The 24,055-nt window shown below is 40.2% G+C and overlaps 1 protein-coding gene across 5 annotated transcripts in view; it reads left to right on the top strand.

Moving 5' to 3' along the window:
* Nucleotides 1-12,653, top strand: part of LOC139105842 (Krueppel-like factor 6) — a 286,889-nt gene extending 274,236 nt beyond the window's left edge. For all 5 annotated transcript variants that reach the window (XM_070662145.1, XM_070662146.1, XM_070662148.1 and 2 more), the window contains one exon: nt 1,241-12,653. In XM_070662145.1, coding sequence (XP_070518246.1) covers nt 1,241-1,416 — 176 coding nt within the window. In that variant the 3' untranslated portion in view covers nt 1,417-12,653. The remainder of the gene's footprint in view (nt 1-1,240) is intronic.
* Nucleotides 12,654-24,055: the final 11,402 nt, after the last annotated feature.

The following is a 24,055-nucleotide window of genomic DNA, read 5'->3' as shown; positions in this document are numbered from 1 at the left end:
GCGAAACTCCCTCAGCTTGTTAATCTCGCTAACATCGCGCCACAGGTGGTGACCTCGTATTGTCTCTTCTCCGGCGTGGCCTCATCAACGTCAGCTGCCTTCTATATTAGTGAATAGATTATTTACGGACTTAATAACACGTAGTTATCTCTCCTTCCGTCTGTACGCGGTTCCGTCTCGGCGTGAAGCTTCGCGCAAGTGTGCGAGTTGATTTACATTTGGACTTTAATTTTTTTTTTTTTTTTTTTTTCTTTCACACGCGTCGCGAATTGGCAGCGCCGGGCGAGCGGGTTTTCCAGAGTTATATAGGTTTTTAAATCAGATTCAATCGCCGCGAGAATCTCGGGGGGATTACCTCGGATTTGCGACGCGGGGATTTGTATTGTGCCGCCGTCCAACCTGTGGTTGCTATTGTGCCGACAGTTGGACGCGAATCCCGTCACCGGGCATTTCGTCGGCAGGTAATGACGATTAGATACTACTCATTGTCTTTGATAGTCTGTTTAGCGGGATAATAACGTCCGATTCTCGTATCATCTCGTGGAAATCTATTGAATCGCTTTGCTTCCAAGCTTGTGCCTATCGCGATACGTTTACTGTCCCGCGATCAAGGAAGCCCCCCTCCCGTACGGTGCCTGGATCATAACATTGAACGAACGAGCTTTCTGAAGTAGGAGACTGATACTCTGCGGTTCCGCTTATCTCTGTACAAACGGCGACATTATCCGGCGTTACGTTGTACGCAAACTGCCGATTAACAATAGCAGTTTGCCGAAACTACGCATGTGTACTTTACAGCGAATTTATAAAAATTTATCACGATTTAGAAAGATATAATGTGCTAACTCGTAATCTTCTGAAATTGAGTGTGTTATAAAAAAATCTATCTGTACTTACGATATATTCACTTATTTGCAATTTATCATAATTTTTGAAATTAAAAATTCTATTGAAAAATATGCACAGATTAAACATTAATTTTTACCAATTTTCTAAATTTTCTTATCATTCTTTAACTGGGTCTACAGACATTTTATTAAATATTTTATAAAACTATGTTATCGAATATCTAGATTTCATTGAAACCGTCTATTTGCTTCCGCTTCGCCGTGAACGCTAGAACACGTTTTACACCGATTGGAATTTTATGAACTGACTCATCGAAAACGTTCTACGATCACCTCGAGGATTAAGTGTTCTACTAGATTTGCTAACGTGGCCTTCTTTTCTTCTGTTTCAGGGGAAAAGCCGTACAAGTGCAGCTGGGAGGGTTGCGAATGGCGATTCGCGCGTTCGGACGAATTAACGCGCCATTACCGCAAGCACACCGGCGCGAAACCGTTCAAGTGCCGGCATTGCGACCGATGCTTCTCCCGCAGCGACCATCTAGCTCTCCACATGAAGAGACACGTGTAATCAATCGTCTCCGCGAGCGGTCGCAGCCACGCGTCATACTCCGCGGCTGGGACCGTCAAGACCTCTTCCTCGTAAAGATCGCGGAGATCTTCGACAATTTGCACGGTGACGTTCGCGCGATCTAGCATTATCCGAGGTCACCTAGCATTAGCAGGCAATCGATTATCGAACGCCCAAGCTTGACGAACAAATATTAAGAGAGAGACAGAGAAGGATCTACGAAAGTAGCTGTATTAGGTATTCGAGATTCCTCAGACTTTGTCACCGATGGAAAACCCGTATTTCGTGGGTTACTTAAGAAGATCGATGATTAGCGAGACGCTGTTTGGAGACAATCGAAGATCGAGTTAACGTCTAAGACGATTCGAAAGAAGGCTCGACGAGCAATCAGACGACGTATTATAGAGGCATTTTATCGAAAGAGTCACGTTCGTAACGACACGCATTTCCTCCAAGTGCCCTGTACGATCAAAAGGGAAATAAAGTAATTAATGACGCTTGTCTGTAAGACCCAAGGGGATCGCGCAAGGAAAGTTTTCGACCCCGCTAACTCGCGCGAATTTGAGAAAACGGAAACGTCGACGGTCAGCAGTGATCCGGAGAATGATTGCAGCCGATGTAATATAGGGAGAGGACCTCCGAGGAAGTTGCCGAACAAAGAAGTCGCCGGGGAAGTCTCGCACGAGAGACGTCAATCACTGCCAATTCGTTACATTCTAAGATCAGCGCTACCGTCGAAGATTTCAAGCAGCGACTTCAAGAATCGGAGGTCTTCGGGAAGAAGCCTAAAGTTTTCACCGATCCTCACTGGCGCGCGGTACAGACAGAGATGTTCGGTCGCGATAAAAAAAGAAAATTAAAAAAAAAAAAAAGAAGAAAAGAAGAGATTTGTAATGTTAAATAATAAAAGATACGCTCCTATACTATATATACATGTACCGCAGAGCAAGCTGTTCATCTTTTCCAAAATGCGTCGGGTATCGCGAGCGCCGTCGCGCGTGCACTAAAAAATAGAGAGAGAGAGAGAGAGAGAGAGAGAGAGAGAGAAAAACACGTAGATTTCGCGTGGACAATAATGCAAACTGTCGGTGCCAAACGTTATTTCCTTTATCCTGCTTTTTCTTACAGGAACTCCGCGAAGACATTCGCGGTTGAAAACACGCGCGCGCGGCATTCGCGGTGCCGCCGGCGATCTTCCTTGGGCGTATAAAAAAAATCGCGTTCTCTCACGGCGGAGAGTCAAGGCGGAAGCGACGCGTGGTAATTGAATACGTGATTTCGACCAGTTTCGACGGCAACGAAGATTCGCTCCGCTGGGTGCTAATCCCGAATTTACAGTGCGAATTACAACGCGGCTCGCCGCCGATTCCGCTGACCGCACCGGCCCGCTCGTAAAGAAGCTTATAAATCCGGGGATACGGCTTTTTCGCTTTGCTACTTACAGCTGATTTTTACTAAATACCGACGCACTCCAGCTTTCAGGTAATCCACTCGATTGTCATTCGTTGGCGCAGCGCGTCTTTCATTCTTACGGAGAGAAAGAGAAGCTTGCTCGAACTTCACACACTTGTGGGGAATATAAAGAGCTTTATCTCTCGTGATCTTTCTCGACTGTTCTTATTCGAGGCATGCGCGGGTGGGAGATCGTTCGACGAGACGATCATCACGAAAAACTCAACAGAATACAAATGATATATATATATATATTTTTTAATAATCTCGTCATACTCATTGAAACAATGTAGATAAGCAAGTATATTACGGGCTGTATAATCCGCATAAAACTTTCGTACGCTTTTCACGCAGCCGAATACTTCGCGAACGATTTCCCTGCCTCGTGCATGTATCTACAGCGAACGCAGTCGACATAAATTGTTTTGTATATGCGCTGATCTGCGATGGAGCGCATCATCAGCGACAGATTGCTCGTCTTGCTCGTCATCGATCTAAAAGATCTCGATATTTTAATATATCGCGCGCAACGGAATAATCAAGTATCCCAGCGAAAAAGAAAAACAGTATAAAATAATCGTTGCAGCACGCATCTATCCAAAAGAAAAAAAAAGAAAAAAAAAAGAAAAAAAACGAGGGAAGGAGGGAACTTTAAGAAGACTAATCTTACCTGAATAAAAAGGTAAAATAGCCAAGGAAATAAGAAATTTAAAGAAATAACTAAATTTTAAATGTTCAGTGGCCAAATAAAATTAATTGATACGCACGTAGAACCTAAAAATATACCGTACCTATTAAGCCCTACTGACTGAGGGCTGGCACGGTTCCGTACGAGTACATGTGCATGCGAGGAAGCGGCTGTGTTCTGCCTGCGTGGGTCATCGATATACGGCGTGCATATGTATCTGCGCGTGAGCGTGTGTGCATGCATGTGGGCGTATGTGTATTCTTTTCCACGGGTATTCGAGAGCCAGATAAGCGAAGAATTTAATGGAGGAGAAACGGAGTCGAAACACTGAGTTTGTATATTGTGCAATTTTTTCAATGTTTCATTATTTGTTACCATGTTCACGATTAGTTATAAATAAATATAAATATATATATACATATATATATATCTATATGTAGCATTTACAATTTTAAGATATAACGGCCGTGAAGCCAGACGTCTTTTTGATAGCCATATTCGGATACTGTGGTCGTCATCGCGCTCGCGACATCCCCCCTCCCCATCCCCGATCTTTTTTTTTTTTCGAACGGGCGAGATGTAATTAAAAGTACACGTAGTACAAGGGAAAAGAAATAGCCGCGCGAATAATGCGAACTCTCGTCTCTGACCACAACGACCTCTCGTTAAATTCCACGCCGACCATGCTGGAACGAAAGTAACTGAAGATAATGGTCTTTGTTAGAACTAAAGTCCACGCATGTATAATTTGCTCTTCAGACTCGCGCACCTCCGCGTCGGGTTCGTACTTGGCGTCGGAAAGAGGTGTGACGTGTCAATACCGCAAAAGGGAAGGCTTTTCCCGGCGAAAGGTCTTTGTCGTCACGACGAACGTTTCCGGCATTTCCAATCGAGGCGACCAACGAGCTCTGTAGATATATATCGCTAAGTGAACGAGATCGGAGATAGAGGCACGTGCGATCGCACGAGCAATTAAGTAACGGCAAGAGAAAATCGGATACTTTAAATATAAAGAAAAAAATAAATTAATAAATAGCTAGACGTTTAGATAGATAGGTGGATAGCTAAATCGTTAGATAGGCACTTAGATAGAAAGATGAATATTATAGGTTGACGAATGAAAATAGTGCGTGTATGCCCGCGAGTGCTTGAGAATAGATAGAGAATAGGTAGAGATCGTTATACATAGGTAGAGATGTAAGTATCTAAGAAAACTCTAAAGAACCTTAGGAGAAACAGTATCGTTGTACGAGGTACGATAAGTGAACATAAATGTTTTATGATACTCGCGTACAAGAAAAACGGTGAATACTGAGGAATAAAAAAATAAAAACGTACATAAAATTAAGTGGTAATAAAAAAAAAAAAAAATTAAAAACACAGTACGATTATAATTGTATTATCGTGGTCTAAGGTATTTTCAGTCATGTTGTATAGTAACTGTAAATTACACGATTTAAAAAAAAAAAAAAAAAATACGAGAATGTATAAATGTGTGCGCATGTGTGTATACGTGTATGCGAGAGAAAAGAAGAGACTGTGAGAATGAGAGAAAGGAGAGAATGACGAGAGCTACGAGTATAAAAATTACGGTGAGGTTCATGCTGGATTATCTTTGCGCGACAAAAGCAAGATTGAATTGAAGTATGAAAAATCGCGGCGAATGAATTACATCGGTTGGATTTCGCGAAATTTGCATGATGACACTTTTCCTCTTCCACCAAAAGATTTCGGCACAAGCTGGAAAACGGGATGCGAATCGAAAGAGAAATGTAAAGTACTTCTTTTTCATAATAAATAACAAATACTTGAATAAATAACGAATACTCTCGCAGGCATTGACGAACGCAACTCTGAACAGCCGTAACTGTGTAAACTTCGAAAAACATTTGATGTTACTATTTATAAAGTTATAAAGAGGAAAAAAAAAAAGTGTTAATTGCCGCCATTAAAGATATCTGAAATAATTTTATTTAGTAATTTATTTTTATATTACGATAATTCCATACATTTTTTATTTAAATGTTATTTTTTGTATTAATGATATCGCGGTCCGCGCATGAAAAAATATTTTTATATTTTATTTAGAAGTTATACATATATATTTTTTATAGCGGTTTTATACGTTTAATATTTTTTATTCTACATATTGAACGGTATTATGTTCATAATTCCAGTTTCAGTTATTAATTTTCTTTTTTTCTTTTTTCTTATTTGCATTGTGGATGTCAAGTACATTCAAATGCACACTTAAAATATAAAATTGATAATCGAACTAATAGAAACTACAATATTATTTTTAGGAAATTTCTTCATTAGGACAGAGTTAAATAAAAATAATAAAAAATAAGTACTTTTAATAATATACAAACATTTTATGACAGAGAACTTAAAAAGAACAGCAAGAAAGAAAGAGAGGGAGAGAAAGAGAGAGAGAGAGTGTGTTTGTGCATTTTGTGTATGAGAATAAAATTAAAAAAAAAAGATTGGAATTAGAAAATTAAAAAAAAAGAGACGAAGAGAATAACGCAAGTAAAGTATTAATGACATGTACAAATGAACATGAATGAAAGTGTATAAATGACAGATAAGAGAGGGAGAGAGAAAGAGAATGAAAGAAAGAAAGAAAGTCAATGCGCGAGAACGAAAGAATAATGAGAAAAAAAAATAAAGACGATATAACTTATATTTTTAAAAAGTGACCTTTGGCATATATAAAGACTTGTAAAAATCGTGCAACGAGTTAAATAAAACAAAATCAAGGGCGCAATGTATTAAGAGGCGTCCGTCCTTCTCCGTGTCTCTTCTCATGTACATGATGCACTTATAACACACATACACAAACGCGCATACACACACACGCATGCACGCGTACACATACAAAACGCACTCGTTGAAGTATTCGGTAACAGGTGCGATTTACAATTCTCTGAGACATTTTCTAAATTGCGGTACATACCTACATTTCTAACCGTCGAGCGTATGATACAGATACACACACACATGCATACTGTACAACATGGGGCCCGAAATTAAAAACGAATCTGAATATACGCCCGTGCGTTCTAATTTCAAGAAATCGAAGAAACACGAGAAAGAACTGAGAAAAATCGAAAAGTTACTCGACGGAGGAAGAAGAAAAAAAAGAGACATAAACGCATTTCCCTGAAATAAAGACGAAACGAAAAAAAAAAAACATACATCTCACAAAACACAACTAATCAGTAGACGCATATATTTATAGGCAGACGATTATCTCGGGGCCTAAAAGAACAGAAATGATTTCAATCAGCGCTCGATTCTCGAGCCTCGTTCGTGCAAAATCTTCCCCGATTCGTCGCGAATCGAGTCTTCCTGATTTCCGAATCGAATCCCTGACGTTTGCGCGGCACGTGGTAAAATAGAACGGCAAAAATCAGTCAAAATGACACGGATATTAACGGAATAGGCGCGCTCTGCCAAGGGGTGAAAAACTTTTATCACGACGAGGTGTCGAGCATCGAAGAAGAAAAGAAACGGAAAGAAAACGAGCCAACAAACAGTCACCGCACAGTCACTAATGTCATCCAGCAACACAATCTTACGGTAGGGGATAGTATTTTTAGGGATTTTATACAGGCATGCGACGGCATTTCTATGTTTTAGCCGGGATTTACTGTCGATGATTATTGACGTTTCTTCGTGTATGTACGTAAGACGAGTGCGTGCGCACGTAACACATGTAACGGGAGACAGTGTGAACAGAAAAAAGTACGCCATATGATTCTTTGACGGAGTGCTAGAGAGAAAGGGGAAGAAAGAGAGATGGAGAAAGAGAGAAGTGTAGGGACAAATGAGAGTCAGCGGAAATCATTTTTCCAGAATTCTGTATCTTGTTACGTACACATTTCTATTTATATAACCGCGCGTATTAACGTATTATAACAATGTGATTTATTATGTGTGATTTTGAACGCGGAGAGATGTAGGAAAAAAAAACTTTAAGGGAGTATTTTGTATTATACGCGAAGTAGAATGGACGAAGTAAAGGTGCGAGCGAGAAAAAGAGAGAGGGAGTGTAAAGGAGAACGAGTGCAAATGCGATAGTTAATTATATTCTTGTGATCGCAGCTTCTTTTTTGTCGCTCAACTGTACGATTGTAATGAAAATCGCGCTTGCAAAGCAGGCTTTTTTTCTTCATTTCTTCTTCCTTTTCCCTATTTTTTTTTTTTTACATTATATTATTACATTGATTGTTATGTTTTTTAATGCTTTCAAGATGGACAATGACTGCCTGCGAATATTATGCTCGTTTGTTAATTAAAAAAATAAAAATAAAAAAAAAAGACAAATATAACAACGAAAGCAGAATCATTAGTAATTATGCTAAACTATTAAAAATGTATATTCATGTATATTCAATATCGGAAAATGATTAACTTTTTACGTGATATTGACATTCTTCGCTTTTACGTAAACTTCTGACAGTCTTCGAAAGATCGGCTTATCGATCGTCATATTGGAAACGAGCACGGTTCCACGCTACATTTCTTAAATCTGTCTGTCATAATCTGACGCAGAGACTTTCCAAACGCTTTCCACACTCCCCTCTCGGAAATATCTCGTACCCTGCATTACTTGGCGCCGCCGTAAACAAGCTTCGCGCTACGAGTCGTTCGTATCGATTGCAACGCGCGAGTAATACGTTTCAGCACGTGCGGGAGCTCGGAGTCATGTCTACCAGACCCTATTTATCGGGATGTGATTGTACGTTTTTTAAATTTAGTAATTTTTAAGCGAGAGAGCCCTCGCGCTACGAAGCGAGCATTGGACGTTATCGGCGAACGGAAAATCGTGCGCGACACCGCCGAGTCGAGAGCAAGAACGAATGCGAAATGTATACGATTCTAGGAACCTGACTTGTCCTCGATGACAAAACACAGATTACGTAAAAATAAAAAAGATTGAAAATAATAGAAAAAAAAAGAAAACACAAAAAAAAAAGAAGAAAAATAACGTAAAAGAAAAACGGCATCTTCATCGAAAGTTGAGACTAATCACCTTACCGCAAAAGTCTCCCAGCGGTCGAGAACGCGCTGGCATACTCCGAAGACTCGACGTTTTGTACAAGGTGTAGCGAGCTCGTGTAACGAGCGTAGTAGGTGATCACATGTGATATTTGTATCGGCTATTATATATAAATATATACATATATATATGTAAATGTACATTATATATTAGAGAGTATTCCGTTAGGATTATGACTGGTAGTTAGAGAAAAAAAAAGACGCAAGAAGGGAATGAGATGGAAAAAGAAAGGGAGAGAGAAGAAAGACGTATGCGTCGGGCCCCCATGGAAACGTCCCGCCGTAGAGCAAGTGAACGCCTCGTGGACGGAAGCGTGAGGGGAAACGGCGGAAATGATCAATTTTCCACGGAAACACATCGCTCCCGCTTGAGCCATGCCTAATTGCGCTACGCGTAGGCCTACTTGCCGGTTTCGTAAAACGATTCGCCAATTCGGACGGGAAAAAGATACAATCGCCGTGAGAAACGGAAGTGCAAGGGACAAGAGAACGGACATGAGCTTAAAAAAAAGGTACCAGCGTGAGCGAAGCTCGTCCGAATTTCCGAATTTTTCACGAACCGCGGCCACAAATATTCGTTAAAGCTAACCCGAAGTTCAACCGATTCTCCCATTAGAATGAAAATTAATCAATTTTCTGTGTTTCTTTCCGGGCAAAAAAAAAGAGAGAGAGAAAGAGAGGGGAAAAAAAAAAACACGGGACTTAGTTGAATTCCGCGTTGACTTTAGCAATTATTTATGGGAGCGGTTCTATCAAATTTTCGTGAGCAAAGCGCATAGAAACGCGGCCGCTCCGACGAATTCTTTGAAGCCAGGATTACCGGATCGATCAGTACTCGATCACGTATAAGAAATGCAAAGGGGGAAGATATTGGGCAACCATTTGCGCACTCGAGAGTAGTGCCATTCGAGCCCGAGAGGCGAGTAGTTTCGCGATGCATAGTGACTTGACTCTTTCTATTTTATTTTATTTTTTACTTTTTTTTTTTTTTTTTTTTTTATTTCCTTCCTGCCTGCAGGACGAGTCGCTTTGCGACAATTCCACGTCGACGCGTATGCACTGTAAGAATGCCGGCGCGAAGAAAAGTCGAATCGTTTGGTGACGTTAAATTGCTTCGTGTTCTTGGTCGTTTTTCGAATTTCTCGTTTTCCAATCTCGGAGACACCCTACTCGCGACCTTTATCCACTCCACTCGTGACTGAAAGATATGCTGCATTTCAAAATTTTTTCATGACACGAATAAAGCTCGTCCTGCGCACGTAGTTTCTTTTCTTTTTTTTTTCTTTTTCCCTTTACTCTTCTTTGGTTTGTTACGTTACTTTCGCACTTGTCGACGGAGAACAGGGAAGCGACGCAAAGAAAAGATTAGCGAGCGCCAGCTCGAAGGTTTGCTAAGCTGTCTAGCAAGAGAATTATACGCGACGAGAGAGGAATGTGCGAATGCGAAAGTTGCAAGAGCGCGAATGAGGGTGTGAGCGTAAAAGATGTACAAAAACGAAGAAGAACAACCAATTGTATGTAACTGCTTGCGTATATATGTATATGTATGTGTGCGTATGCTCGTCCATGTGTGCTAGAAATTTGAATGACGCGAGAATCAAACTTTACGCGATTTCTTAATATTTGCCAGAAACTTTTATATAAATTATTTACCACACAAAGTCTTTATTATATCTTTATCTTTACATTAATGACGCTATAGTTAATATTATTATTAATGTTATTATTATTATTATACGATCGTCGTATTGTTCTTCTTTTTCTATTGTACAAAAGCAGCGAATACCGTCTAAGTTTAAATGTTTAGCATGTAGATTATTTGTAATGTTACATATACATATTATGATTGATTGGTTAACTAATTATATTTTACATAATTAAGCATAGCACGGGTACCGCTCCGCGTCGCAAATGGGCGGTCCCCCTCCTCTTTACAATTGCGATTGAATCTTTAATTCAATGTGTGCACGAATTGCTGAGCGATCGATGAAGCACGTCGCGGAGCGAGCGATACCGATCAAATTGATCCTCGTGTATTTAATGAGCGCAAGTTTGGTGCGAGGGTGGAGATTTCTCAGCGCTCGGCGATGAACCCGGGGGCGTTTTGTCGCAGCGCAACGGGGATGGAAGATTTTTATTTTTATTATTTTCAGAGATCGTCCTCTTTCACGCGCATGGGCATCGGCGTCTCGAGGTACCGCGCGACAACTCCTCGTGAATTCCGTACGAGAGATCGATCAACGAATGTTACCCGCGGTATCTCTCGCTCGTGCGGACGCGCCATGCTTCATCGTCGATTTATAATTGTTGTCCGCCTAGAAATTTTTGCGTTGTCGAAAAGCGCACGCTTTTTCTTCGGCTATCGGAGCGACCGGGCCGGCCGCGCTTTGTAAATAATTCATTAATAAATAAATTTCTCTCGTTTCCTTTGTGCTTGAGTGAACCTGCTTTTCAAGAGTCTTCTTGGGGGAAACGCTTCTGCCTCGCGCGCTAACGTACGCGCGAACGCGGCGCGCGCCCGGCGTATCGGGGATATGCACGATCGTTAAATAAATGTTATCAAATTGCGCTCGATTCAGCACGGGAACTGCGAATTACTCGATTTTACGTTGGTCGGGCCGTTTAATTCGCGCCGCGTCGTGCAGCCTCGTTCCAGGTTGCTTTAGGTGAGGGCTGATTCGATATTGGACGCGAAATTGCCCGAGTCGAGCCCGAGCTTTCCTATTATTAGGCATGAATTAGCGCCAGGGCCGGCCCATCCGCTAATAACATACTCTTGATAGAGCGATTAATCTATTTTTAACTTGCAATTAAAAGGCGCGGAAAATGTGCGTGCATGAGTTGCCGGCAACATTTACCAACTTGGTGGTTTGCACTGGATGTTGAAGAAGATAATGGAGAAAAACAGAGAGAAAAAGAAAGAGAGAGAGAGAGAGAGAGGGAGCAGGAAACATGGAAATAAAATCGCTAAATTTCAACAAAGCCTTTGTTACATTTTTCTGCTATCATCTCAGTTTAGGAAGCCACCTCCCTCGCTGAGTCACGGCGATCGTAACCGTGTCACAAGGTCTGCTAATTAATGTACGCTAATTAATACTTATGCCATTACGCATTAGCTACCCTTTGAAGATATCGCCACCTTTCGATCCGTTTGCCTTGTAAAACGCGACGCGCAAAAATTGTCAGTGAAGACGTCTGCCCGCCTCGAAATCGCACGAAAATAACTGTACCCAAACGGAGAAGGTGAGGAAAGTCAGTCCGCGAATGAATGTGTTAGGTAGAAGAGAGGACGGAAGGAACGTTAATGACGGAGAGAAGAAACGTGCGCGAGGGTGAAAGCAGACGGCGAAATAGCGCGAGTGAATGAGAAATTGGATGAATTAAAAGGCGGGAAGGTATGCGCAAGAAAGGGCGAGACTGCATGACACGGAAGGCGATGCATGGGAGAGAAGAAAATGAGCGGCTCAGGCCCGCCTCGCAGCACTTTATTTCTCTTCATTCTTTTCTTTCCTCTCTTAGTAGCTCTTATATTACACCGTAGCGTACTCTAAATATCGTTATTTTTTAAGAAGAATTACACGAAGACGGAGGAAACGCGATGAAATATATATATATAAATATATATATATATATATATTTATTTATTTTCTAAGATATAATATATATATCATCTATGTATATTAAATTATGATAATGCACAAATGTAATTATATGTACATGTATAATTATTATCTTGCTCTACATTCAGACGGTGGTGAGGGTAGAAGTGCGGGATCGGGGGACGATGATTTGCGATGTTGGTTATAGGAGGGTGAGATTCGAGGTGGAAGGCGTTGCGGTGCGATATGGCAAGCGAAAGGGACTCTGTGAATGCGCGCAAAGGGTGGAAGGGCGGGGATGGAGAGGAAAGGAGCGGGGGGGCTTGCGGCCGCTGTAACCTCATCTTTCATGAATAGCTTGTATTTCTGCTCAGTGCAAAATAAACGTACGTTCCTGTTGAAAAAAATGAAAAAAAAGAAAAAAAACAAAATGACCATTCGTCTCGTCTACTTCTTTCGCACCTTCGTTTTCAACAGCGTCCAAGTTCCCTTTGAAACTTACGTTTCAAGTCGTCCGTAATTATAATTTCTATCGAAAATGTTAAACGTGGTATTATAGTGATATCACGAAACTTTTATTAAGTAACAAATACGAAAAGTTAAATACTTTGCTCCCGTTTTGTCGAATAAATAATCATTTTAAGTCGAGAAAATAAAAAAAAAAAATTTTTTGTATAACGTACATTATAGACCAGTAGATAAAGGTATAAAAATTTCGTTATTAAATTAAATAATTCTCGCTATATAATATATAAAAAAAAAGTTAATGTCTATTATGTGAGTATTACACATGCGTAGTATGAGTCGGATCTATTGTAAGATCGTCCCTAAAACTATAACTCTGTTCAATAGCCGTCACAGGAAGACATTCACGGCGTTTTGTCATCGTAAAGCATTTTATGGGAAATTATAATGTGCCCTTTCCCTATAGGAATTTGAGCGTACGTTCAGATACGAAGCTATTCTGAGCGAAATATATAGAGGACATTCGCCGTGCTTTTCGTTCAATCGATCTATAAACGACGTTTTACTGTCTTTGCACTTCCTTATTAGTATTTTTTTTTCCCTTCTTTTTCTTATATTCCGTTTATTTCCACTAACTTCTGTCCATCGGTACGATTCAGGAGCGACAAATATCGAATTTCACAATCAAAAAGACTTTGTTTCAAAATAATATTTATGCAAAAAATTAATTTTGCTTTTGCAGTACAGCAATGACATTACGAAACGTTCTGAAAATAATCGCGGTAATTGGTGATATCAAATCTTTTATAAAATAGCTGAAAATATTTATTATAATTATTTTTTCAATAATTATTAAAAGTTACTTTTTTTCTCTTAAAAATTCATTATCTTTTAAAAAGTGTATGTATACCGCAAAAAAAAATGGAAGCTTTATTGTGCTTTTATTACGCACTGTTTAAACTGATTTTCATAATTAATTATCGCGCTACACAAAAGCTGCGTTTATTCCTGAAACTTCCAATTCAATGAAAATGGACAATCAATTGAAAACGTTCTGTTTCACGCGAGATGGTAAGAATCTCTCAACATTCGCAATTAATCTCTTAAGGGATATTGTTTGTTACAAGCTATCCGAGGGTAGATCTGAAAAGGAAGGCATTTATTTTCAGAAACGTTCTCGAGCCAGAGATAGGCATTATAAAAACACCGAAGCATTGTCGCTCCACTCGTCCGGGGATACGTAGCTCAGCCCCTTTTTCGCTTCGTTTCTTCCCGAGGATTAGGGTCGGCGGTCCCTCCTCTTGCGGAAGATACGTGACGCAGCTCACGGAGGAGAATGAATACTTCACCTGACGTTGCAAGCGAACTGTAACGAAACAGCGAACCGCACTCGCTGCGGAAGCGATGCATTCCACGCTATGGAGAAGTACGCCGCAGCTACGTTCTTGGCGTGGCAAGCCAATTCTGTCCGGATGTACACGCGGCACTGTAATATGGTCTTGTATACCGTTCAGAATATTCTGCATGAATCGCAGAGTCCCTTTTGTTCCGCAAACGGCGTGTACGCGGAGAAACAACTTGTTTGCGCGGTATTAACGCGGTTAACATACATGCCGGCGCCACATTGTTTCATATGATCGATGTTTCATATGTTTTCGTGCAGGCAACGTTGAAATCCAAAGGGTTATTGTTCGCACGATGAAAATAATATATAAACTATCAGGTTATTAATAAATTAAATTTGACCTGCACAACAAATTGTGCAATTTAGTTTACTCCCTCTCTCTCTCTTTCCTCTCTCTCTTTTTCCTTCTCTTTCTCCATAAATAAAATAAATAAAATACTTGCATTGCATGATTTATCGCAATTTCGATATTCGATTTGTTTTATTGTAATCTTAAGCGTGTTATTTTGTATATTATAAAACCACATGTTAATGTTCGTAAAAATAGGATATACGAAATAATTCACATATATAATTAAAAGGAAAAGGAGGAACGAATTAAGTAAAAAAAAAAGTGCAAAAAAACGGCTACTCTATGTGCAAGCGTGCTACGATTACATTTGTCTCTGTCTTGGCGAAATCGTGAGCGTATCTAACGGCAGTCAGTGGAATTGCTGGAAAATTTTCGGAGTATATCCCCGCCAAGAACGCAGGAACCGGACGGGCTAGCGGACTGTAAGAAAATTATTGCGAGTGCCTGGCAAAGAGGTAAAACCCTTAAACGTCTTCCTTCCTGAGAGGAAGAGGGAAAAGAGTATCTTTCGCGTGGTGAGCCGGATCCGCTTAATCCGAGGCACTTCAGCCGATCCGGATACCCAGAAACTAAAGAACTGCCGTTCGTACAGGATATAGGGAACGGTCGAGTAAAGATCTAAAAGGGTCACACACAATGGTATCCCCTCGCACTAGATTGAAGGAACCGCAAAATCAATCGTTGCTTGTCACGCTTTACAAAACCTCGCCGTTAAAATCCTTCGAAATTTCTACTCGCGCGACTAGTACGTAGCGATTCTAATAATAATGGAGTGATTTAATTAAATTGCGCACGATCAATTTCAATGTCTTTTTTTTTTTTTTAAGTTGTCGCTCGAGTCGATCGCAGGACGAATCGACGAGAAGATTAGGATTCGGAATATTACGAGATAGAGGAGATGCCACGAGCTCGTAGATGGCTAGTACGAAGAAACAGCTGTCCGGTTCGTCGCGTCGCATCGAGGTGAAATCGCAGACCTTATCCCTACGTGTGATGCTCTCCCCCTTGCCCTCCCTTTCCCCAGAAAGTCGACGCGCTCTCAAGTATCTCGCCGGAATTTAATTCCGTCGAGCATGAGCGCACCTAGTATGCAGTTATTTGATACCTGATATTTTCTTTTCTCGCTTGCGCATCTACGTCGAGCGAAATCGGCCTGCGACCTCACGTTGCCGACGCGCTCGAATCACTCGAGTCGGGAGGGAATTTGCTCGAGGATATTTGATGTGGACAGAAAACCAGGATACGGTCGGTTTTTCATCATCTCTTTAAAGTGCGTCGCGTGCGCTCGTACACGCGGAATATACGTTTCCGTTAATACTTTCGCTTTGTAATATAAAGAGGATGCGCGTCCGCGTTTTGCGCTTCCATAAACAGCCAGCGATACTACCTTGATGTACAACCGAAAGACAAACAACCAACCGAAGTGATGCAGCCCGCGGCGATGCCGCGAGCCAGGTTGTTACCCTTTATTTTGTGTCGTGCATCAATTGTTTGCGAATGAAAATCAAATCGCGCATAGTAGGTACTAGGTACTTGAAACGTAAACACAAATGTAATTTCGTCCATGACTTTGTAAAGCAGAATTTTCTGTGTACTCCACAAAATCCAGCACAATATAGCTTAAATAAAATTTTTTTTTTTTTATTAGTTATCAGATTGGCTAACAAGCCTTCTTTTTATATTTTGAGGCGTTCTACTTTGCGAAAATATAAAAAGAGTTTTTGATCAACTTGATATTTTATGTTAAACTTTATAAATAATAAAAAAAATTTTATCTTAAAAATAAATAAGATAATAAGAATTTAATACTATACTTTAATTACAAGCGTTATATGAGCGTGTATTAAACAAAAATTTTACAAAATAAAAAAAAGAATGCCTGGATCTATGTAATAAAAGAAATTTGTCGAGATAAATTATTGAGCTGTGAAATACACATCTGCAGCAATTTCTTGGGTCAACGTTTCTTCGGTTGGTAAGATGGCTGATTGCAATAAACGAGAGCGTCGAATTGTTAACCCAGTTACATGACACAAGATATGGTTGGTGAGACTAATGGACCTCTTTCCCTTCATCCGCAATCTTGTTGTTCGACCACCCATAATCTAATAGCCCGGCCCTCACGACTCCAACCCTTATTGCCGACTGCGAAGCTCGTATTTTATCTTGAATGCCGCGTCCACTTATGCCTAACAACTGAGCATATCTAGTCTCATACTTCTTTTTCTACTTTGCGAACTTCACGAAAGATATATTACTGTTTTTGTTGCACATGTGTTAGTTAAATTAATTATTTTCTTTATCTACCCTCGTTTGTTCAATATAACAGCGTAATATGCGTTTCGAGTAACTCAAAATAAAATAAAAAAAATTTTTTTAACACAATATATAAATATATATTTTTTTAAATAGGTGAGTATAAAACTAAGTATCATACTTAATTGAGAGAAATCAGAAGATACGAACGATTACGTCAGACATCATCCGCGCCTGTTGATGATCTGTACGCTCTACAACCGAGTTTTATATAATGATCATTCCAGGCGTTTCAGATTGTAGTGTACCTCTCGAAAATAATTCAAAATAATATTTTTAAATGTACCTAACAAGTATTTATCAATTTTCTTTAATAAAAAAATTTTTTTATAAATCAATCTTTTTCTTTTTAATTATAAAATAATGTTTGATTTGATTATATTTTGTGAAAAATGATCATCAAGGGTCATACAGCGCGCATAACGTGGGGTTCTATCGCTTTTCGCGCAAAATTTTCTCAAAGTATCAAAGCCCAACGTCGATCAATCTCCTAGATGAACCTTTCATCTCTACCGACAGGCACGTCCACGTTCCATCGATGTGTTATCTCGACGCAACGATTCGCGTTCTTTCGTCGACGTCCAATAAACGCCCGCCAATAAAACGACGCGGAAACTCTTCGCCCGTACATTCCTTGATCATTTCGAGGGATGAGATACGAGGAGATAAACGAGATCGGGCTTGGCCCTTCGGCTACGTCCACCTGCCATATTAACGCCCACCGCAAATAGAGTCTGTACCGCGCTGCCTACGAATTACAATGGCGTCTGATCAGTCTCTACCCGAAAAAAAAAAAAAAAAAAAAAACGCGGACGCGAGGTGAAGGAAAGAGAGAAGGTGAAAGGTGGAGGGTCGGACATAGAGGGACGAACGTAACGCGGGGTTGGTAGGCGAAGTGGCTAGAGCTCGATGTATCAAGCCGAAAGTTTGATAGCCCTGAAGGCTTTGCCGGCCAAGTTACTTCCACGGTACGTGACCCTGCCTCGCTACCCTCGGCCCTTCTCCCGCTACCCCGAAAACCGCGTTTTCCCCCGTACACACCCCCTTCACACCTCTTCGAGTATCCTCGCGCAGTCAATCCGTCTACCTCGCGCTCTCGTTCCGACACGTCTCTCTCGTGCTGCACCATGTACGTGACCTACCCCTTTCCCGCCCATCCCTCTGCTGCTTGGCAGCGTCTCTGCTCCGGGTGTGTGTACACATGGTTACGTATACGCGGCATTTCGCGTTCCCTATATAGCACTTCGTCGCCCTGGAAAATATTGTCGCCATCCGTTTCGGGATGCGAAATCGGACGTTCGTAAACTGGTAAATTGCCTTCTCACGTTTTTCTTCAATAGAGAATATCATCGACTTTTTTTTTATTTTCTATTTTACCCGAGCAACCGGGTAATTTACGCATATATTTTGTTTATGTACATTTATTATAAAGAAATTGTGGAAAGTCTTGTAGATTTCCAACGTCAAAATAAATTTAAAAGAATAGATATGTTCGAAATAAATTCTAAAATAAAAAAAAAAGCGTGAAAACCTAAAATAAATACTTTCTTTTGCTGTGGATTATATTTTATTCCACGTTCTGTTGATTAAAGCGATTTTCTGAAACGGGTTTTTTCTTTTTTTTTCCTCCCCCCAATTATCCCTTTCTCGCGCGCATTTTCTTTAACGTTTAATTTCCTTTCGTGAAAAATAAAGAGAAGTGATGTAACTTTAAATTCAAGGAATTTATAAATAAAAGAAAAAGTTAGTAACTGAGGAAGCTGCATAGTATTCAACATTGAAGAGGAAAATGAGTTATTTAACGTAAGCGTTAATTGTGCTATCGTTATAATGTCGAAGAAAAACGTGGGGCTTGTAAGAAGGTAATATCTTCGGTACATGCACGGACATAATTTTCGCGAACGAAGTTCGATGGATCCACGATGGGAGAGCATCGGAAGACTTCGCGTTCACGTTCCAGGAAGTCTCGCCTCGCTGCGAAGCTTCCCTCGGGATAACATCTCTCTGTCTTTCCTTAATATAATTCCCAGTGAGGCGCCCGCAGGGCCTCTATAATGCAGGGCTCGGCGGTCGGACCGTATAAAAAATCCAACGAAGTGCTCCCACGGTACGCTGAACACTCCGCCGGTTACGGGAGCAGGACAAAACGTACGACGGCCATGTCGTGGTGCCGTTATATCGCGTCTTACGTCGATAACGTCCCCGACACAGAAAATCCTGTCTCGATATACAACGCGTCGATATTACATCGCCGCGCCGTTCGGGGGCCGAATGAAGTATGGACGCGCGTGTGGATGTGAAATTTATCGGCAGACAGATCGAGCTCGTAAGTCTACGTCTTTAAGCCCACCTTATACGCGCAATTTCCTCCCTAACGGACAGTTAATTAATGAGTCTTAAATAGACAGCGCGCACACGTGACGCGAGTTAAAATTGTCCGCGGCTGTAATTCGTTCGGGCTTGCAGGAAAAACAAGTAAGACGAGCGTTCTTTTAAATTAGAAAATCAATATGTGCTTAATTTCTTGAAAGAAAAAAATATTGAAAAATCGTTCAAAAATGAATACTGATCGTCTCGTTTAATATTCCCTGTATTATTAACGCCTAGTTTCCACCGTTGATCATGTGTAAAATGGTTCGAAGTACGTCAAATGTAAGTAAACGGAATATATATATATATATATATATAAAAAAAGTTATTTAAAGAACTTATATATCGTTTATGATTTAAAATTGTTCAGCGCTTTAACATACGAGGAAATAAATCGTAAGCTAATTAATTTTTTTTCCAGTCATACTTAACGCATCATAATTCAATTTCTTGCCGACGTTTGCCATGACATAGACCAGATAGCGGCGGCGACGACACGTGCGCGAAAAGGAATTTTTGAATTTTTAAAATTTCCCTTAAGGAAACGCGCCACGGGGATCTCTATAAATTTTAGCTTCGAATGAAAGAGCAATCCGCATTACCGCCCTACCAGCGAGGGAAGATGAAGACCTGGGAGATGGCACGTAACATCGTCGCCCTTGAATAAAACATGCCAACGTCCACGCAAATATAAAATCATCGGATATATGAAAGACAGAATTAAGTTTCATCAAGCCTTCGCTTCCCGACCGGTGGCTTTATTGCACTGCATTTGAAACATCAAACGACTCCGTAAGTCGTACAAGATGGACCACGCTCGGCACTTTGCAATTTCTGATTGCATTCTACATTTTTTTTTTTTACAGGAACTTTTCGTTATTCAATTGTTTAAAGCTACTTCCAAATGATACAAGTAATTTTAAACAATGTTAAAATTCCTGTAAAAAAAAAAAGCGAAATAAGTATGTAATTTTTGTTTTTTCTTTAATTAATATTTCAAAGCGAATTGTATTATTAAAAAGTATTTTCAAATAAATTACAATTTTAGTACTTTACTTGTTTCAGTATAAATTCTTCGGTTTCTCGCTTAGATCGCAGAGATTTATTACCTCCATAAACCTATACACCGAAATATTCCATTGCCGACATGAAGCGTTAACATAAAACGTTCCGTAGGCACGTTACACGGCATTAACATGAATTCCTCGGTGAACGTCCGCAATGTGATGGAGATTCGATCGGGATACTTATGCACTAGCGTAAGTAGAATACCGAAACGGTAGCGTGGCATGCAATTTTCGTGCGATGCGCGGCGAGAAATCGATCGACGAGCACGAGTGGCGAGGACGCGCGCAGTCACGGTGCTCTCGCGGTAAATTTATGTACCCGGGAATGCGCCCGCGAGCCGTAAAATGCAATTTTGCTAATCCGAATTCCGCGCCGGAGTCACAAATCCGCGGCTTAATGTATCGGAAGTATCAGACAAACGAACTTTCGCGCCGCTTTAAGAGGGTCGTTACCATCGTTGCTTGCTGAAGCGCGTGTCCCCGAGCGTTAACGCCGGGTGCCGACGCGATTTGTGGCTTTCTCCGTTCTTCTTTTCCACGGAAAATCACAAGCGTGATTCTTCTCCCGCGTCCAAAAGGACTACCCGTTAATGATTTCCTCGTATGTTACTCGCGCGTGATTTCACTTAACTCAGTTGCTACTCAGATACACGTATATACTAATTAAAAAATATATTTATAGAATTTTTCTAATTTTTTTTTCTCTTTTTTAACTGTTAATTTTATGATCTTGCAATTGACGTACGTTTAAAAATATGTCGGTAATATAAATTACAAATAAAGAATTTTGAATTTTTAACTGAATATTAATTTCAATTTTGACGTAATATAAATTAAGAAATTTTTTAATAAAATTTTGCGCAGCTAAAAAAAAATTCTACAAAATCTTATCGATGAAACTAATATTTGTTACATATTTTTTCATTAAGTTAACATTAATCCGTCGTCCATCAGACCACACGACGATTTCACGGATAAGGAGATATCCATCACTTCTGCTTCTAAATCTCAGCGTAATGAAACCGTAGACCAACGAAAAATACCACGCGTCATGTCGCGGCTCGATGGAACACGAGCTGTTCCTCGTCTGCACGCTCGGTCGGAGCAAGACACAATTTAATGGGAAGGTGGCGCCGATCCATCACACGACACCGATCTTCGTTATCTAAGACGTCGGTTTACGACGGAAGGGAAGCTTACGGAAAGACTGAGGGATGACACTGGGGGTGTAGGACGAACGAGCGGGAGGGAGAGACGGTGCAGGACGTGGATCGGTACAGGGCTTAGATTGGCTTTGCATAGTTTCGCGTGTCGGGAGTTGAGTTATAATTACCTTAGTGCCTGTAACGGGAGCACCGGCATAGCCACGGCTAACGCGACTACGGGATAATAAATTAATGCGGCACGTCGCGTAAATGTAATACGAGCCTAACTACCCACTACGGCTAAGAGCGTGTCGTCGTGAACGATGATCTTGCGAAGGTGTAATCGTACCGGCGCGTTTTGCTGGCAAAATTTTCGTCTTCCTCGCCCGGAATTAGCTTCATGTCGTCTTAATGTGATCTTCTGTTCTTACGTTATTCACCCGTGATGGATTAACTTGCTTCCTAATCTATTAACGTAGATACACGCACGTTTTACGCTACATTTACAAATGACGATATATATCGCTTAATTTCTTTGTTATTTCTATTATGCTGTCTCAGTTCAAATGCTTTTTTTTCTTTATCTTTCCTTTTCCTTTTTTTTAATATGCTTTAAATAATAAGTGACAAAGGTACTTCTAAAGAGAAATGTCATCATGCACATGCAACGGTCCTCCGACATTATTATATTTATGAGCGACTACAACGATGTAGATGCAAATCCGCGGGAGGGTCTGAAGTCGTTAGCGAAAGATTTCCGGTCTCCTTAACCCACGACGATATCTAATTTGTTATTCGTGGGCGTTATCGCCGCGCGCGTGTCCTTCGCCCTTTTTCGTGCGTAGGCAGAAGTTAATGCCCCCGAACATCAGTGTCATCCGTCTTGCATTTGTGTACGTCCCCGGCAGATTCGCCCCTCGTAAATTATAACTCTTCTACGTGGCTGAGCCAGCATGAAGAGGAACGTTTTCCGCGTATCGCGTCGAAAGTTTACGCGGTCCACAATGAGAACAAAGAAACCGAAAGAGGAAAATGGACAGTACCTCGCTACATCTATGTTTCTCTTACCAAAAAATTAAAAAAAAATAAATAAAAAATAAATAACATTTTTTGATTACATTTAACGTTTAACTAATTGAGATTTGTTTAAAATATGTATATGTAATTTAAAAAAATGTATAGAATATTATATTAATAAATTTGCTGTTATCTAATATGTTCACATTATAAAAAATATTAATTTTCGATTATTTATATTTCTTTATTTTAAAAAGGAATAAATAACGATTTATGGAAATTAATAAGTTTCGTTGTTCTTTAAGTTGTCAGGAACTTGTAAAAGAAATATCGATGTAAAAAAAAAAAGTGTTTTCGCAATAAGTAAACGAAATTGGATACAATTTCTTTCATCAAAGTATAACCCAACGCAATATAAACATAAAATCGGGTGTGTGTATATGTATATACGTGTATACGTGGTATCAATTTATGAAATTGGTCAAGTTAACTTTTCTTTTAAAAGTTATCACTCTTATTAGTCTTTAAAGGACGGCAGTATTAGTAAAAATATTCCTGATTTTTAGCAATTACTTCCACTATTTAATCAAATTTTATGGAAGCTCTTCCGCTAATGGCTCAACTTAAAAACTGTAGGAAATGTGATAAAAAGACGGCCGCTTCAAGTTGACGGCGGGGAGGAAACTCGCATTCGCGGACTTGCGGAGTTGCGATATTATTTAAAGCTTCGTCAAGTTAATTAGATGCGAAACTAATGTGCCTAAATAATGCAACGTCTCGACGCATCATAACTTGAAATTGATTTATCGACGGCAATATAACTTCAGCTACTTAATAATAATTATCAGCGTTGTATAACCGCATCTTAACAGAGATAATTATTATACTGCCGCCCGTTTATTCCAGGCAACTTTTAATCGCATTAAGGTTCATAATCTACCGAATACATGCACGGTGCTGTAATTAAAATTTTATCAGCTACAGGGTACAAGGCGGCACTGTTTATCATCGGGTATTATTACCGGCGGTGCGACTTCCTTACGAAGTGAATATCGATAAAAAATTTTTTCCCAAACTACGCGGATCCCTTCCGCGATTAAATATCTGCAAAAGCGTATCGATATTGAACGATAATGAATTTACCGGATCAATATTAATAACTTACAGTAACATCTAGTTACACTTTGAAATTAGTTAAATATTGGTAAACATAAGCGTTACACATAAATATTTCATATAAATAAAAATGATAGAAGCTTATAAACGGTAAAAAAAAAATAGGGCTCGTTTGGTGATACGCTTATATCGTAGAAAGTGATTTATCCCTGCGACTTAGCACGCAATCAGTCGAACCCTTCGCAACTCTTATGACACACAAATTTGGCTCGGATTCCTTTGAGCGGGAAGCTTGGAGCGAAAATTTCACCGACATGAGAACGTATTTCATAAAAAGGTATCCGTAAACGTATCAGTCCTTCAATAAAGAACAGCGACCCTGAAGATATAACTGGTGATGTCATATAAACGCAAACGCACGGAGAGAAGTTCAGTAGTCGGGGCACTTCAAGACAAAGGTGGCGCGCGGAGGCGGCAGCGAAGAGGGTGGAAAGGTAGTGGAAGAGTAGACGCATGTATTGATTACTGCTCCCCTGTCGTTGGAAGGAGAGAAAGTACGGGGAAGGAAAAGAGAGCAAGG

The sequence above is a fragment of the Cardiocondyla obscurior genome, linkage group LG09 (assembly GCF_019399895.1).
Source record: "Cardiocondyla obscurior isolate alpha-2009 linkage group LG09, Cobs3.1, whole genome shotgun sequence".
Lineage (NCBI taxonomy): Eukaryota > Metazoa > Arthropoda > Insecta > Hymenoptera > Formicidae > Cardiocondyla > Cardiocondyla obscurior.
The sequence above is the reverse complement of the archived record's forward strand: the minus strand, read 5'-3'. Positions and strand labels throughout refer to the sequence as shown.